Consider the following 18,034-nt stretch of genomic DNA (forward strand, 5'->3'; position numbering starts at 1 on the left):
ACTTCAGTTAACTTCTGTGCGCATTTTTCTGCTCACCGCTTTTTGGTTCGAGTTGGCAAACGCCCTACTTACTATCTACACGTTGGCCTAAGCACAAAAACACGATACAAGCAGGGGTGGAACTTCAGAAGTTTTGCTAATAGCCAACAGGAATTGCTAGTTCAGCAAATGTCCAACGTGCAAGTTTTTTTTTTTAACTATCCAGCAAGCTAGTGTTCAGTCTTTGTACTTCCCATTCATTTAAATGACTAATCTCCAGTCCTGGATACAGGTAAAGCAGATTACCTTCATTAGATAAACAGACATCGTAGATATGATTAAGAAAAGAATAACACTCAGAAACCGTAAAGCATTTTATTATAGACTAAAACAATGTACTACTTCCGTCTGAACGGCTGCATTATTGATTAGAGATGAGTGAGTCTCTGGACACCCAGGAAGGAGTGACGACTGGGCGGCTTCTCTATCACAGGACGGCAGTTAAATGAGGCTAATCTTGTTTCGATTGACAGCAGCCACCCCAGATTGCTCATTTGGCCAAGCGGGGCCCCAGCCGGGAGGGGCCCGTGTCCCGGAGGTGCCCTCCCCCTACCCCGTTCCCCCCCCTTCTCTGAGCAGATGGGCCTCTCCCCAGCACTGCAGGCCAGCTCTGCACCGGAGCGGCGGTGGCAGGATCTCATAGGAGCAGGGGGGTGGGGTGGGGGGTAGGGGGGGAGTGTCCAGGTGGTGACGGCCCCTCCTGGCCAGCTGGAGGAGCAGTGGCCATCTGACAAATTGGAGGAGAGGCGAGCTCTCAAACCGGTGCTTTGCATTTCAATGCGGACCGGTGTGCTCCAATTACGGAATGGAGCTAATTATTCCAGCCGTCGTTTTGTTCGGGTATTCGGGTGTTTCTTCCCCCCGTTCGTTCCCGTACTCGGGGTGATATCCGGAGACTTCTGGACTTATCACTTTTGCATCCTCTCTGTTCATCTCTTGTCACTTCCTGGCACAGATAAAATTATAGCAACATGCACACTTTGTATGACAACAATGGGGTAGCCATCAAAGACCATCGCAGGACATAAACAAACTTAGATACAATATAAGACGTTAAAAATAAACAACAAAAGAACACAGTTTGTATTTTCACGGCCAAGGAGAAAGGCTGCTGTCAGATGATACTGATTACAATCATTAATCTCCACCGCTATTCACTCCCCAGTAAATTCTTTTATGTTGGATCTCACAGTCGAATCTCGTTTGCTCGGTCATGAATCCCGCTCATTCGGGAACAGGAGCCCGGCGGATGAGAAAGGCAAGACTGTGTGCCTATCGAGCAGCAGGACACGGAGCACCGAGCCGGAATTTCGTGAAGCGTCCTCGCTGTTCCCCATGGAGCTCATTCTGAAATGCCCCAGGTGTAAAAACTGGCCCAGAGTCTTTGTGTCACATTTCAGAAGCTGCCGGACAGTTTTATTTGGAAAGGCGCTGCAGGGTAACAGGTGCTCCCCCGCCTGAACTGATGAACCCCCCCCCCCCCCCCCCAGTCTGCATGTAAGGGGGTTAATAAGAATGCAGCCCCCTCCCCTGATGGCCTTTTGCATTCTTGGTAGCAGCTGGGGCGGTTCCATCTATCCTACGCTCCTCAAATGACCTCAGAACCAGAAGGACATCCAGGAGGCAGGGGGAGATCCAGGGGGCGCTCTCTGGTGACCACATCCCCATCCAGCAGCTGACAGAACCTCCTTCTGCCTTTGATTAATTAGTGTTTCCAAACACAAACCTGGGGCCGTGACACCTCCTTTGTATTTGACTGACCTAGCGCCCTCACCTCCCCACAACCCCACCCCAGCCCTGCCCCTGGCCTGTCCGAGGCGAGGGGGAGCGGGCAGGCGACAGCTGTGGACTGGAGAGGGGACAGTCCCTTTCCCATGGAACCCTGGCACCGTCCGGTTCCGCCAGGAGGCGCGGCCATATGCGTGCGGCCCCCACTGGCTACGCCGAGGCGCCCCCAACCCGCCGACGCGGAAACGGAGCGGGGTGGCATGGAGGTGGAGGGAAAAAAAAACACACCCACGCTCCCACACAAAGAGACTGCGAGGCAGCGTCAGGGTCACATGGCGGTTCTGCAGGAACTGCAATCAAAGTTCGCCATGCAATGCAACCCATTCCCGACTTTCCCAAGCAACGCCAACAAAGAATTCAACAAAGTCACGTACAACCGCGGTGACTATCAGAGCCCCAAACCGCGATAAGATTAGTTAGAGCAGGAAAACACGGTTTCATTAGGTCACAGAGCTAGTTGGGTCACAATGAATTTGATTCATTAACCGCCAGCGAGTGAATTAAATAACTAGCATTTAACATATCCACTGTTCACAGGCATTTAACATATTAGCATGGGCAGACAGAACATTTGCGATAAAAATGAATATTATTCACATTATCTTTCTATCATGCAATTTAAGATTAGGCCAGTAAATTCTTCATCCTGGAGCCAAAAAACAAACGCGGTCATACAATTACTGGAGTTAAATTACCCCGAGCAGGAAAAGCTCAGTTCCTCGCCTCTTGCTTTGCTCGACTAAATTCATTTTGAAGGTCAGTGAACTGAGAAGGCACTAAGGCACATTACAGGAGCTCGATGTGTGGATGTTCAGACGTTGGCGTTTTCTTTGGTCTGGCGCCCCCTCTAGTGCTAGCTTGTCGAAATAACAACCAACACGAACGACGCATAAATTCGTTACAAATTCTCAGCGCAAACAGCTTAGGGTTCTGAGACAAACCATGCCGTCAGAATAAAAAACAGTGTTTCACAGTCATATATTAAATGTTAATGTACATAAAATTAAAACATTAACAGATTGTATATTATAAAATGAATATTTAGCTGAAAAAGTCACCCTCAGGCAGTGTTTACTCTCGGCTTCTCGATAAGGTTTGTCTGTGGCGATGGTGCTTAAAACTAAAATTACGGGTATATGGTCCAACAGACATTGCTTATATTATCGATGAAAGGTGATAGAGACGCAAGAGATACAAAAAAAATCAATAAATATTGCCCGTGGTTACTTCAACAACTTTCTCCCATAATATGCTTGCAGGGTTTTTTTTATGGGCTTCACGGGGGACACTTGATGCTGCAGAAATCCCCGGCGCGGAACACGTGGTACACATTGACCAGCGGGAACATGGTGAGCGCACCCAGCAATGAGCCGGTCTGCACTGCCGCCCCGCACCAAACGAGGGCGCTGTGGCTGTGATCGCGCAGAATCACCCCCAGCATCACCTTCACGTAGGACAGCGCCCCCACGAAGAGGACCCAGGATAACACCTGCGGGGTGCCGAGTGAAACAGACAGATTAGGCAAAACAATGAATAGACAGCTGCATCGGTAATATCTCAGGTAAGCAAAGTACAAAAAGTTAAGCAACCGTCCATATATTTCGCTACACACCTGCAGTTTTGATGCACTGTACAACGACCTATGACTGTTCGTCTAAAAATAGGTAGCATAGTTATTATTGTTTTCATATTCTACTACTTTCCGTTGTACAACTCCAGCGTTTGCAATCAATTGGAAAATTAAGTTCTAGACTCAGGTAATATTTGTAGACTATTCTGACTTAAATATTTGATTAAACTCTTGCCAGCAGATTTTACTGCTGCCGAATAGTGGAATGACCATCATTTGAGAGTGTCATGGAGTTGCTGTCGATTTGTGGGAGACTCTCAGAATATCTGAAAGCAGTGGGATGTCCGTGGCCCCAGATGACCCAAGGCAACATTTGCACTGGGAAGTGTGGATGATGCACTCACGATAAGGGCTTCTCCTGCCGCAGAGCCCTGGAGCGGGGGGCAGGGGCTGAGGGCAGCCATGGCCATGTTGTTTGTACCAAAGGCCGTCCCCAGTAGACACAGGAGGCCCAGGAACACCAGGGACCTGGAGTCCAGCACAGGGAGCAGCGTAGTCAGGGCACTAAGATACCCCAAAACTTACAGCATGTGAATAACTTCTCAATCCTGCATAATGCTGTGAGCCTGGAGCTTATCCCAGGACATGAGTCAGGGAATCAATCCATCCATCCATCCCATATTTTTTTAAGATGAGAATTAAATATGTAGTGGTGATACGGTGGTGCAGTGGGTAGTGCTTTGCCTCAGGGTTCCAGTCTCTATCTCAGCTCTCTCCGCATTCCATTGTGGGGTTTTCACTGACTTCCCCTCACAGTCCAAGAATAAAAAAAGGTGAATTTGCATTGCCAAATAGTGTGTGAGTGTAGCCTCTGATGGGTTGGCACCCCATCCTGGATTATTCCTTACCTTGTGTTCATAGCTTCTGGGATAGGCTTCAGATCCCCATGACCCTGCATAGGACAAGCAAGTATGGATGAAAAACATCTTACCTTTTAGGGCGAAACATGGCAATGACACAAGCTACAGGGTTGGCCATAGCTGCAAGGGCTGCAGAGAGGTGATAGGCCACGTTCCCATAGGGCATGCAGGAGTACGTCTGCACTGACGGCAGCACGCCATTGGTCAGCCCATTCGCCCAGATCACCAGGAAGTAAATGAAGGCAAACTGGTGCCCAGAGTATCCCGGCTTCTGAAGCAAGAGCCAGGACTGGCCTGGTTCAGCAGGGACACCATTGCTTGGGGCTGTCAGCACCTCAGGGCTATTCAGGCCATCGGATACAGAGAGCACCGATTCGGCCGCAAGATTCTCTCTGGAAAGTTCACATGTTCTTGGAACCCGGTTAAGGAGGACAAAGGCGACCAAGCTGAGGACCATCATGGCAGCGAGGAAGAAGAAGAAGATCTCCGTGGAGAAGTTGGGAGGGAGGTACTGGGTCTGGATGGTGCTTGTGTTCGAGGCTGTGTTGTTGGGGGAGAGGGTGACGTTGACGCACTTGGCGATGCCCACGCCCTGCGCGAGGGCCACCAGCCCTGGCACAAAGCCACTAAGACCCTCACCAATGAAGTAAGTGGTAACGTACTTGGCCGGCAGCTGCATCATGAAAGGCAGGAAGGTGACCGAGGAGGTGCAGTCCACCAGGGACAGGAAGAAGGTGATGACGAGGAAGGCGGTACTGTGTGGCGAGCCGAGCATCACCGTGGTCTTCGTCCAGAAGGCGGGGAGCAGGAAGCAAGCCGCGACTCCGACGGCCAGAATGACGTAAATAACGAGTCGCTCCTTCAGGCTCCCAGGACAGAACTTGTGCATGAGAGTGACCAGCAGGGGGCCCACGTTGGCCAGCTGGATGATGACGGTCAGATAGGATGGCAGGTCCCAGCCCTCAGGCAGCCTGTTGACGATGAGCGGTAGCTCCACCCACAAGCCGTTGATGGCAACCCAGGAACCCAGTCCGAAGGTGCAGGCAAGCAGGTGGATCAGCAGGACCATGGTTGAGCGATTAAGCTGCTGAACCCTCACTAATATCTCACGCAAACAGCTTCCCTAAAAGGCATCCGTCACCGTTTCCTAAAAGAACAGCACAGGTAGACACATGGAATGAAGACAAATAACAGTCCACCGGTGGCAGGTATTTTATTCAGACAATGCTAACTGCTCTCGCAGCTGGAAATAGAGGATGTCCCCATTCAGGCTAATATTCAGAATAAATTAACACAGATCCATTAACCAAAGTTATCCAAATGTTATATATTAACCAAGATTATAGTTCGGGGACCCTCAGACAGTTTGTTTTTGCTCCCTCTCAGCTCTCTTTTTGTATGCTACCAGATTTTTGCTACCTCTTCAGTTTAACTTAATCTCAGCGTCAGGATTACTTTGAATGTTTTGCAGAAATGAGAAAGGTTTAATTTCAAAGGAGGTGCAATGTTAATATCGATCAGCTTGCTACGCACGTGCAGTTGTTACATCACAAGGGCTGCGGTAGTCATCTGGGTTAAGAAAATACATTTTGTTGATCATAATCTATCATAGGAAACAAAACAGCTTTGCAGTTCTGATATGATCTCTGAGCCAATCATAATCCTTTTCATCCTTGCTCATTCATGGACAACGTGGCACATTTGTGAGAAATTTAACAAAAACAAGTGAGGAGTAGAAAAATATGAACAAGTACTTGAGACCAATAGCTCTTCATCTTCTGCTGTATTTGGGATTCCATAGAAATAATATTGAGGAAAAGTAAGTGATTTGTCTGCACTGCTTTGTGTGTTGGAAGAACTCGTGGCTTCACTAATTGATACTTTATTGATCCCCTGTAGGAAATTATCTTTATGCCTCCCTCAACTTGCTCTTTGTGGAGTAAGTTGACCGCGAAGGGCAGCCACCCATAGCGGCGCCCAGGGAGCTGGGGGTTAAGGGTCTTGCTCAAGGACCTGCAGACGTGCTGAGGCTGGGTTCGAACCTGAGACCTTCTGATTACAAGGACACAGGCTTAGCCCACTGAGCCACACGCTGCTGCCCCTACCAATGTATTTGATCATTCATGTCTCATAATTTAGTTGTTAGACTTCACCAAATTGTGACTGAACTACTGGCTTCCCTTTCCACTAAAAAGTCCTATTGCGATATTTATCACTTTTCAGATCTCTGTGAATTTTCCCCAGTATCATTGAGCCCTTTTTTGTTTTTGAGTGCTTTCTAAGACAGAGAAGCATGGTTAGATTTGTTTTAAAAATAAAGAAATTACCATTCACAATAAGTGCCTAAGGCATCAGAACATTAAACGTTTCTGTATGTTACTGTACTTGAGCTACATGTTCGGTTTGTTTAATTTATTCAAGCTACTTTTAGTATTCTACGTTATACTTTTACAGCGATGAGCAATATCTCTTTTATGGAAAGACATATTTTGATATTTATGCAGTATATATGTTTTTCTCTGTGTGTGGTTGACGTGGGGCAGGACAGGGTTAATAAAATAAGGGTTCATTTGTTGAATAACAACAATTCAGCTAGTAATTCTGTCTGAAATGCCCATCCTTACTACATTTTCAGAGGATTGATACTATCAGTTCACAGACCTAGGTTGATCCATAACAAAAAGCACGTTGACCAGCTGAGTTTGGATCCCATCTTAACTACTATTGGTTTTCAATTCAGCATTAAATAGGAAGCTTACAATTCATAGCATATAGTGCTAAACTGCATTTGAGAAAAGGTTTCTCCAGGCTGCGGTTTACTGGAGTTAAACTGTTAGCAAAGGTAGATGAGCAGCAGGATTACTTGAACTGTTCTGGCTCCTCTCTGTTGACCAAAAGCCCAGGTATGTGGAATATTGTTTCAGGGATTTATTATGAAGACAAATAAAGGAATAAATTAGTTTTGATACCTCTGTCGCGTTGGAGCTGCTTCTCCACAGCCTGCTTCAGGTCTGAATTGGACCTGAAGGCAGCTCTGGAGCTACTAGGTACTTCATATGTACCACACGCGCTTAGGTAGGTCCGGGTGACCCTGAGCCCAACCACTCAGCGTCCACAGTGAAGGATACAGTACGATAAAAGAAGTGTGTCTGACTGGATGCCTGTCAAACTCAACATACAGCAGAGAGACTAAAACCAAACCATGACTGTAAATGCAGAAGCCTGAAAGTTTATGATCTTAAATGTCACAATGACCTAGATGCTGCTTCTGATATTTAGGCATGGTTTACATTTCTGTAGGTAGTGCTGACTCTAAGGCATTATTTAAACACTACTTGTGCAAGTAATCATGTAGCGAAAATATTATGTATTTAACCAAAGAATCAGAATGGGAAAACTGAACAATTATACATCCATTTTCCAAACCGGAAGCTATGGGCACGAGGCAGGGAACAACCCAGAACGGGGGGCCAGCCCATCGCAGGGCACACTCACACACCATTCACTCTCACATGCACTCCTACAGGCAATTTAGTATCTGAACAATTATTCTGCATTTTAATACTACCCAAGAAAGATGAAATTTACAGAGGTTTTATAGCCTATTTATTCTCTCCAATTAATTAATTTGGCTCAGCTTTTGCAGATTTCTCCCCTGTTTGTGGTTATAAGGTAAGGCATTCTGGGAGAATTTGCCATAAATCTGTTTAACATCTCATTGAGCACAGTGAATTTGCAACCATTGCCAGTCACTCACCTTAAACTTGCTGGCACAAAGTTTGAAAAGTCATGAATAATAACGGCAGGTTGTGGTCTGAATGCAGTCATCAGCTCAGTCAGATATATTTAGCTGGGAGCTCAGCTGTATGCAAAAGCCCAGGGGACTGGGATCCAGCAGTGTAATGTACTGTACCATGACTTTCACCATGATCAGCTTATTTTGGTGTCGGAATGAGCTGAAATGACTGCAATCTACCACACGTGCTGCGTCATGCAGCAAGGTATGACGTTTCCAAAATCTGCTGATCTGAACCATCACGTGGCTGGAGCGGAGAGCCACCCTCCTGCCCGCAATGACCGTCCCCGTACTCACCGACATGTGGCAACCCCGGCTGTCCATGAGTGAGAGAGACCCTCCGTTTTGTCACCTGTGTTCTGGACCTGCCAATGAATAGACTGTCCTGTACTCTCTGGTCCAGAGTCCACCCTGGCAGTGAGAACCTCCCCACTGAGGGACGGCCTGAACTTCAGCCGTACCACGCATTCCGGCCAGAGGGGGGGTGGGGGGGGGGGGTGGTGAGTCTTATCCTCCCCTCCCCCCACTCTTCAATAAGAGGCAAGGGAATGTGTACGTGGCCCTTCAAGGTCGATAGCTAGTTTAAAACGGCCCCTTTGTGAAAACGCATGATCAGATCACATCAGTCGCGGCGTGACGGCAATTGAGGTCAGGACAGTGGAAGGAGTGTGTTCTCGCACGAGGTCGGGGGATAAAAACAACAAGCGTCCATATCCGTCACGAAGAGCAGGAACGTCCGCGAGCCACTTTTGCTCAAGGCTAACGGTACAGATTGTATCCTACAGCCCAAGTACAAAATGATACTGTGACTCATTTGTCAAACAGTAACCCTGATGGGTCTGGGTGTGGCCACAATCGTGGATTCAGAGGCAGGGGTGCAGAGCGGCCCGGACCTACCTGGAAAGGTTCACCTCCCCTAGGGACAGACCTGCTGACCCTCACCTCATCTGGAGCGACTTTATGATAGAATGAAAACCCTCAATGTTGAATGTTGACAGCCATGATAGTGGGTTGATTACAAGCTAATAAGCACCTTAAAAGTCTATAGGAAACACGGAAAGGAGAAGCATACGTAGCCGTAATGATGCGCGAGACTTTTGGTTAACCAAAGGAAAGGCAGGGCAGAGACAGGAAAGGGCTGAGTCAGCTGATCAGTCATGTTTGAGCAGCGCTGCCGGTTACACAAGACCAGCAGCTACAGGCGATACAGTCCCGTGCTCACCGAGGAGCAGGCGGTGTTACTGGGTGAAGGTTCAATCTGCCATTGCGGGGCAGTTACCGATAGCAGGCAGGCGGGCCGCATGACATACGTGGTTTCCATACAACTGTGCCCTCCCTTGGGAGCTACCAACTCACCAAAATGGGGGGGGTTTGCTCAGACCCCTGCAGCAGCAGCTATGACAAATGTTCCTCACAAAACACACAACATCACGAGGGACTGTATGACTGAGGTCGACAAACAGAAAGGAAGTCACACCGCAAGCTGTGTGGATTAAAACCCGAGACAGTTTACTTGCCATCTGGGCCAACAGCCTAGTTAACAGTCCGAAAGAAACAAGGTGAAATGTGACACGATAAACTACACAAAAACGCAGCGCTAAACAAACTCACTGTGCCGACCATTATTCTAAAATGCCACGAAACAGTGGCGAATGTGACTCACAGGCCCCGATCTGCTCCAGATCACATGGATATCAGTGCCACCTCACAGCACCAGAACTGCCCACCGCCCTTCAGAACCGGACGGGGTTCCACCAACCATAGCGGAACACTCCACCACCCTTCAGAACCGGACGGGGTTCGGGTTCCACCACCCAGTAGCGGAACACTCCACCGGCCTACAGGACCGGACGGGGTTCCACCACCCAGTAGCGGAACACTCATAAATAAAATGACCCCAAGGTATAACTGGGTACACACAATGCAAGCAAAAATAGCAATTGTTAAATACGCCGTCCCAAAATAAATTTTTTTCCAAAGCAGTATGTCTCAAATATTATCAGATACAAAATAGCTTCAAGGTACAAAATGCCAACATTTGATCAACACTAAAGAAAGCAAGAGGCACAATCAGTCGCCTGAAGACATCGAACAACCCCGTTACCGCTGTTTAACCTAAGAGATGCTCTAACCAGGACAGGTGAAGCATCAGCAGACTGGCACTCGTTTTGATTTGCTGTTCATTTTCATCCTAGCCAACCTCCGGCACTCATCACCCAGTCTGGACCAAGGACTAAGGAGTAGACCAGAGTTTCCCAATGCGGTCCTCAGGGACCCAAAGTTGTTGCATGTTTTTGCTCCCTCTGAGCTCCCTGCACATTTTTAATTCCTCCCAGCATCTGGTAGGGAGCAAAAATGTGGACTATCTCTGGGTCCCCAAGGACCAGACTGGGAAACTCTAGTCTGCTCCTTAATTCTTAATCTAAAAGTAATTCCATCAGTGAACACTCTCCCCCCGGGCTAGAAAGAATAATACTTCACACTCAGCAGTGCACTCAATAAGATTATTTATGTTATTGTACAATCTGCATTTATAACAAATAATAATAATAAAAAAAGATTAGTAAGATGTACAGTATTCGAATGGTCAGGTCTGGGCCGTAGCCGTCGTCTTCATGGTCTCTGAGGTCCAGAGGGAGCTCCAGAGATGGGGGGGGGTGGAGGGGGGAGGGGGCTCCTACAGTCTCCGAGGTAAGAGGCCTGCAGCTGTGCGGGGGGGCATTGCTGCCGGTGTGTGCCGCTGAGGTCGCGGGGCTGGATGGAGTGAATGCTGGAGAGATGGATGGGGAGGGACAGAGAGAAAAGCAGCGGAGCGGTGAAGGGGGGGGGGGGGGTCTAGTTGCTGTAGATCTGTCCCTCTGGGGGCTGCGGCAGCTTCATGTTCTCCTTGCACATCATGAGTCGTCGCAGCTCCTGCAGCACGACGCGGATGCTGTACGAGTTCTGCCATTTGGCCAGGGCCGACACCGCCCGCGTGTCCACCTGGGGGCAGGCCAGAGCACCATCAGCGACCCCCCCATGCAGGAAACCCCCCGTGCCAAAGCCACAAGCCGAGCTACCACACCTCCATCACTGACCCGCCCATCGACAGACCATTAAATGACAAAACGCCCCAATCCTCACTGCCCCTAGTGCGAGCCGGGACAACTGCACAATCACATGACCTGTCCCAGCATCCTCAGTACCCCTCATGCACATCAGCTCTGCACATCCATCCCCACAGACACTGTACAGCACAAACAGGCCTGATGTGGGGGAGGGCCGTTTGACTGCAGACAGGGTGAGTCGTGACCAAGATAAATAAACCACACAACATCTGCCCTGCACCAACAGGCATTTAAAATTAAACCGTGCTGTAAATTAGGAAAACAAAATTCACAAAATACCATAATCTAAGGATGCTTTCACACAGTTTTCAAAGGCAAACATTTACATGCACTGCCTTGCTATGTTTTATGTTTTAATATTGTACAGGGTTACCCTAGGGGTTCACCCTAAAACCGAAAAAAAATATCTGTGTTAGTGTTATCTATCCATCTCGGTTGTTGTACTGGGAGTTGCCTAGTTGCGGAGCCGTAGAAATGTCGGGCTTCTTTCGAATATAATGGGAGTGAATGGCATCCTTTCTGTGGTGATTAAAGTGCCAGAATACATTTAAAAAGTCCAACAGCAATGTCTCTTACTAGAAATCATGACCCAGTTACTGAAGATAGTTGACAGAATTTGTAGTGAGTTAAGTTTAATTTAGGAACTGTTTTCTTCTACAGAACAGAATGCGATAATATCATTGGTGTATAGAGTTTGGTAGAAAAAAAAACAGTCGCTGCATGTAAAATATCTTTTTGCAGTTTTGGGGTGAACTGTCCCTTTAAGTTTTTGAGTAAAAAACTGTATGGCTGTATGGAATCTGAAACATTTCCTGTCACTAAGGAAATTCCGTACACTGTATTTTGCTATTACAATTAACCAGAAAAAGTAACGCTACCGTATACACAAAACTGGCAAGACAGCACAGGACAGGACAGTGCAGCACAGGTAGGCAGACGGATGACAGACGGACAGAGAGACAGGACAGCACAGTTAGGAAGACGGACAGAGGGATGGCCAGACGGATAGAGACGCACAGGACAGGAGCACTAATATATATTTTATAAAATACTGGATTAGTTCCATGGGGTAATGAACAGTGTCTGAAATAAGAATTTGGTGGGGAAAAGGATTAAGTACACGCATCCTTCCGAGAGCAGCCAAAAAGCCAGCAGATTGTGAATGAGCACTCTGCAAAAACTCCGCATTACGGAGATTATGGGGGGGGGAGCCCCATTGCAGGGGGATAGCAGGCGATGACCTCAGCGCTGCTCGGAGGACACTCACCACGCCGTTCGAGGTATGCACGCCGTTCAAGTTGATCTTCGTCACAAATCTGACGAAGGGAGGAGTCTCTGGGTACCTGGGGCCACACTCCACCTGTAGGCTGTACATCCTGTTCTCATAGATGGTCTGGGAGTAGAAGAGCACAGACAAACTGTGTCACCCAGGGAACACAGGCCTATCGCCGACCGAGTCACAGGCGACGGGAACCGGCGAGAAGGCAAGGGCAGGGGGGGGCCATCTCAGTGGAGACGTGCCCACAGCATAAAGAAGACAGCAGAGCGTGGTGAACAATCGCTCCTGCCCTGCAGAACAGAATGACTGAAGAGCAGAGCGGCAAACGCCTCGCTCAGCTCTCAGAGAGCCTGTCACCTCGTCTCCGCACGCTCCGACCCGTGAAATGCATGATCCCCGCCGTCTTCTGGGAAGGAAACGCACAGAGATCCCAGACAGAAAGCGAGGCGAACGTACCCTAGAAACTTCTCTACAACCAGAAAACTGAGCAGAATGCAAAAACACAAAGCATGGAGAAATACAGAAACAATATTTGTCCTTAATAAAAAATCTAAAATTGAATATTTAAGTGAGAAGACAGTAATGGATAACATGCATGTTATTTGCCATTTGTACAAGCATATGTACAAGAATATAGGAATTTGGTTTTGATTTTCACATATCCCACCCTACCCTTCTATGAGACACACAGGAAAGGGCAAAGCCTGGGGTCTGAGCACTGGGTCGGCCCCAGTAGGAGTCAGGGGTCGCACTCGCGGACCTCATGGTGACATAACGCAGACGGCCACAGGATCTCAGTGATCTTCTGGACACTTGCACAGGCCCCAAACCTAGAGAGTCACTCACTACCCAAAATACTGATGTGAGATCCCAAGTAGGCAGCAACGACTTAACCACATGTGGGCGGAAGGCCAGCAGGACCCCTGGCGTCCCTGTCGAGGAAGGCGCTAACCTCCTCTCCTGTCATACAACAAACTTATACATACATTTATACAGAGGCAGAGTACTAACATGGAGGTAAGCTCAATGAGGCCTTTCCAGATCTGTGACCATACCAGTGTAGCAATTAGGCATATTACTCTAGCTAAACGGAACACCATCCATCTGATTATCCCTCTCTTTTAGGCTTCTGTTATATAATAATAATTATTATATACAGGGATTGACATAACTGGTACGCAAGTACGCATTCACCTTTAAAAGAGATACGTGGCCAGACAATTTCTTCTCATGTCGGTGCAAATGTACATAAAACAGGTACGCATTCGCGCTGTTACAACAATCGATCACTTTTAAAGGTGAATGCGTACCAGTTATGTCAATCCCTGGTTGTATATAATTAATAGTATATATAAATTATCGTTCATCGGTTTATCCCATTCAGTTAAGCTGCTGTTATTATAAATAAAGAATATTACTATATGTAAATATATCAATTATTATTATCTGTTTATTCCATTGTGATAGGCTGCCGCTATACCGCTTATTGCTAACACACATCGCAGCATGTATATGAACCCATGTGTCTAGCCCCCTTCTTCTAACTGCCCTGTGTTTTTGAACGTTTAGTATTGTGATCCCCCCCCCAGTGCTATTGTATGCTGTGCTGTGGTCCAGGAAGCGCTAATGTATACCTGTGTATACATGGTATGACAGTAAAGCTCACTTGACTTGATCTGTACATCCATCTATCGCAGCAGCAGGGCACCCAGGGGGGGAAGCGCCTGGCGGCATGTGGACATCACCTCTGTTACGGTAATAAAACACAGTAAGAGACTCACCCTGGGGGGCCCTATGATCATCCCTCTCCAGCGTGTGAGGGTCATGTCCTCGTCATCCTCGAGCCCCCAGCTCACCGTTCCATCTCCCACCCCCTTCTGACCCTCCTCCAACTCCTCCAGCAGCCGAAAGTTACGAGGAACCTTCACGCCTGCAGACACACGAGAAAACATGTAGAGGGTGTTTTGGGCGGCGTCCCTATCTGTGCCACCCTGACCCCCCCCCCCAAAGCACCAAGGACAAGAGACATCTGCTTCTAAGGAGGGGGGCTACAGGGCCCACATCTAAAGGGATCACAAATGTTCATGGATGAGTGGGAGCGAGAGTCGCCACAGAGCAGGAGAGTATTGCTGTTCAGGGTTCAGTGAGTTTGGTTCAAAGAGCGTTAATCTCAGTGCCTTCTGGCAGGTACACTAATTACTGCACAGAATAATATTTACTAAATACAGCAGTACCTTAACAACATCCACATGGTTTTGCACAAAAACATACAACTTATTTTCCTGACAGCGGTAGCACTATCATGTTAGAAATATTAATGTATCTCAAACACAGAAGACAAGGGAGTAACTTATTCATCCTCTGCAAAAGAGATATTATACAGCAGTATTTCTCAAATCAATCCTTGGAGACCCCAGACGGCTCGCATTTCTGTTCCCTCCCAATTCCCTGAGAGCTGGGAGGAAGCAAAAATGTGGACCATCTGGGGTACCGCGAGGACTGTTTTGAGAAATACTGGCACAAAACATATAAACTGTAAAGAAAATGCTTTTATATACTTCCCATAAAGGATAAACTAGTACAAATAGCAAAGAGACAACATTTTCTGAGGTAGGTACTGACACAAAGCACTTAAAATATTATTGCTTATTGCATTTGATTATTCACTGACCATATACACACATTGTGAAATGACAAAAACACCAGCTGAAGGGGGTTTATACATTGTAGTTTACACTCCATTCTGGCTACTTAAAATATTGGCACACTTAAAATATTGGGCACCTTATGATACAGGTGACGGATCTGAAAACCCTGCAACTGAACTTATTAGAAAGTGTAAATGAATAAAGGAAGTGTTGTAATGTATGCGGCTGTAAATATAACAAAAACACGCAGCCACTGCCGGTCAAAGCCAATGTGGCGCCCTAGGCCAAAATCGACGATGGCGCCCCACAGTCCGAGGCAAAGTGAAATTAGCTAGCAAGTCGGCGCCCCCTCAGAAGTTTTGCGCCCTAGGCGGCCGCCTATAGACCGGCCCTGCACGCAGCGCATAACATGCAAGCGGACAGGCGGCCGCATATTAGACACGGGCTGCTTTATCGTAGCTGATCGCCGATATTTATAACGATCCGCGCATATACCTAAAATCAGCCTCACTGATGATTGCTCTGTTAACGCAGCCCTGATCAGCCAGACCCAGGGGGACGAAAACAGGGATCCGGGATCCCGGCAGGCCAGACCTGGAGGCTGCGATCAGGGATCATCCGAGTGGAGCCTTTGATTGCAGACTGGGCGATTTCTAATTTCGGGGATCCGGTTATACCCGGGCACTTAGTCCCAGTCTCAGATCACCAAACCGTAGGGTTAGGGGGAGCCGGTTCTGCAGGCTGGCACGGCGTCCATAATACTGCACACGGATGACGCGGCGCGGGCCATCGATACGCCGAGATAACGAGTCAGGCTAACTGGAAAAGCATCTGAAAGGATGCACAGACGCGATTTCCCGCATCGCCGACCGTTCAACTACGCCGCGGCACAAAGCCCAGGGCTATCAAACAGCGTCCGAACCCTGGACGCTGTCAAGATATGCGCCGGAAAAAAACACGGCAAACGCCCCCCGCCTTCGCCGTAGCCGCACCGGGGGTCGAAAAGGGAAGTTGCCGTCTCGGATCCTACACGAAAGGGAGCCAAAAGATGCTCTAGTCTCACCGCGCCGTGATGTGTAATTATCTTTTGTTAGTGGGACTTAGGTTTACCTGATCCGGCGGCGACCGCCATCTTGTCGCTCTGTAGCGGGAACGCGCACGCTCCCATGCCCGGGCACGGCCCCGCGGCGTGCACTAACCGAGCCTGTTAACCCTGCTGCGTGCTCCTAGTATTCACAGTTACAGTCACTACAGCAGCAGTAGTGCTAGCGGGGGAATTAACAATAACAGTGTTCTTATACATTCCTGATGACCAGATAAACAGCATTCCTCCAGATTGTCCTGTCTTCTGTCTGGTTTTTCAGGCTTTGCAAAGGCATATTCATTGTTATGATGACTGACCATCCATCCTGTTGTTGGTTGGTCTCTTTCTCTTTTACCCTCAACTTTTAAGCATGGTTTTCTGCACAGTAGGCCTAATATGTCCAAAGCAAGATGACATGTGCTTTGAGTGAAAATTCTGTTTTGATTTTTACCAGAAATGCTCTTGTTTGCTTTTCTTGCGGTTTGATGGTATTTATACGAAGCAGCAGAGTTCAAAGGTGTCGGCTGATCCCACTTCTCCTTTGTCTAGCTTTCACATTCATAAAGACTTACAGGAAATACTGAGGTTATTTCCTTATTCAGTGACATTTCACACGCTATTGTAATACAACATTTAGTCTTTCGATGCAGCTTTCTGGAATTTTCTTCATAATACTTTTAAGAGGTCTTCATCTTCTCTGATTTTGACTTTTCTGTTAATCTTGCCCATTTCTGCTCTTTGTCATCCAATTTGATCTCTTTGCCTCTCATTTTTTTTCAGAATCTTACTTTGAATTCTATCCACCATTCCACTGATTCTATGTCAAGTAGGACCAGCATCTCAAAATGGTTTCTGATATTTTCTCTGAAGACAGTTCTCCAGGTTTCATAAGTAGTTCACGTTCTATACCACAAATTGGGTCATGTTATCTCTGTTTGTGTGCTGGCACTCCAGCCACTGGTAAAAACCCACACCGTTCCGTTCGGACTAGTGAGATGCTGAGGTGTCACGCGGCGCACGGCTGCTCTCGGGTTCTCTCCCCTGAGGTGGGTAAAGCTCTGTAATCAGTGCACCTGCCTCCTCCTCACCGCTGTTGGAATGCAGCTCTTTTGTCATTTGCCACTGATAATGCAGTGTATTTGATTTGTGTGATGCTCAGGTGTATTGATCTGGGTTCTTGAAGAATGTATTGGCACTGAAGAGGCCGGCGTGTTTATAGAAAGTGATTAATTGCTCATACAAAGCTCCACTTTCCAGGCTGAATTTCCCACATCCTCGTTTCTGACTTTCACATTCTAGCCTCCAGTCTCCCGCAACATATTGTTCATGTCCACCTGGACCAGCTCATAAAGCATTAGTTTCTTTATTGTTGTTTGTGCATAAGCCCATATAAATGTCATTTTGATGGGGTATCCATGAAATCGAACTGGTATCAACTATTCATTCACGGCATTGTATCCAGTTACATTTGTTCCAAAGTCCTTCCTGTCTATGAAAGCCATGCCATTTTTTCTTTATTGTCCATTTCCTGAGTGATAAATATTGTGTTCACCTGACTAAAAGTGTCCTTAACTAGTCCAGAGTCTCCCAACCCAGTCCTCAGTGACATCGTAAATCTCTGTTGCCTAGTGTGTGTGATTGGTTTCACCTGACAGTCAATAATAATAATAATACTAATAATAATAATACTAATAAATGATTATGATTATGGTTATGATTATTATTATTATTGTTATTGTCGGGGAGGCATGGTGGTGCAGTGATTAGCACTGTTGCCTCACACCTCTGGGACCCGAGTTCGAG

The 18,034-nt window shown here is 47.4% G+C and overlaps 2 protein-coding genes and 1 non-coding gene across 5 annotated transcripts; all 3 read right to left on the bottom strand.

Annotated features, from left to right (window-relative positions):
* Positions 1–1,518: 1,518 nt before the first annotated feature.
* On the bottom strand, positions 1,519–8,570 carry slc52a3 (solute carrier family 52 member 3). Of its 3 annotated transcripts, none has more exons than XM_049016073.1 (4): positions 8,411–8,570; positions 4,389–5,464; positions 3,802–3,925; positions 1,519–3,316 (listed from the first exon to the last, which is right to left on the bottom strand). In XM_049016073.1, exons 2-4 carry the CDS (start codon positions 5,384–5,386, stop codon positions 3,104–3,106), a joined length of 1,335 nt encoding a protein of 444 aa, XP_048872030.1. In that variant the 5' UTR covers positions 5,387–5,464; positions 8,411–8,570; the 3' UTR covers positions 1,519–3,103. The 3 variants fall into 3 exon arrangements, with proteins under 3 accessions (XP_048872030.1, XP_048872031.1, XP_048872029.1); XM_049016074.1 differs by having other exon boundaries at positions 8,075–8,570; XM_049016072.1 differs by having other exon boundaries at positions 4,389–8,570.
* Positions 8,571–10,603: 2,033 nt separating this feature from the next.
* On the bottom strand, positions 10,604–16,385 carry LOC125744363 (ubiquitin-conjugating enzyme E2 variant 1-like). The gene is made up of 4 exons (XM_049016077.1): positions 16,258–16,385; positions 14,281–14,429; positions 12,488–12,613; positions 10,604–11,095 (listed from the first exon to the last, which is right to left on the bottom strand). The coding sequence occupies exons 1-4, from the start codon at positions 16,313–16,315 to the stop codon at positions 10,949–10,951; spliced, it is 480 nt and encodes a 159-aa protein (XP_048872034.1). The 5' UTR covers positions 16,316–16,385; the 3' UTR covers positions 10,604–10,948.
* LOC125745573 (U6atac minor spliceosomal RNA) lies at positions 13,351–13,473 on the bottom strand. The gene has a single exon (XR_007398710.1). It is a non-coding gene; the product is annotated as a U6atac minor spliceosomal RNA (small nuclear RNA).
* Positions 16,386–18,034: the final 1,649 nt, after the last annotated feature.

This window comes from Brienomyrus brachyistius, chromosome 6 (assembly GCF_023856365.1).
Source record: "Brienomyrus brachyistius isolate T26 chromosome 6, BBRACH_0.4, whole genome shotgun sequence".
NCBI classification, from domain to species: domain Eukaryota; kingdom Metazoa; phylum Chordata; class Actinopteri; order Osteoglossiformes; family Mormyridae; genus Brienomyrus; species Brienomyrus brachyistius.

Bases quoted from the DNA above. Each gene is read 5' to 3' on its own strand.
- slc52a3 (XM_049016073.1), bottom strand. From the start codon at position 5,386: ATGGTCCTGCTGATCCACCTGCTTGCCTGCACCTTCGGACTGGGTTCC. The intron at 3,926-4,388 runs GTAAGATGTTTT...GCTGGACTCCAG, and splicing joins GCCATGTTTCGCCCTAAAAG to GTCCCTGGTGTTCCTGGGCC. The intron at 3,317-3,801 runs GTGAGTGCATCA...GGCACCCCGCAG, and splicing joins CGGCAGGAGAAGCCCTTATC to GTGTTATCCTGGGTCCTCTT.
- LOC125744363 (XM_049016077.1), bottom strand. From the start codon at position 16,315: ATGGGAGCGTGCGCGTTCCCGCTACAGAGCGACAAGATGGCGGTCGCC. The intron at 14,430-16,257 runs GTAAACCTAAGT...GTGTGTCTGCAG, and splicing joins GGCGGTCGCCGCCGGATCAG to GCGTGAAGGTTCCTCGTAAC. The intron at 12,614-14,280 runs GTGAGTCTCTTA...TTCTACTCCCAG, and splicing joins TGATCATAGGGCCCCCCAGG to ACCATCTATGAGAACAGGAT.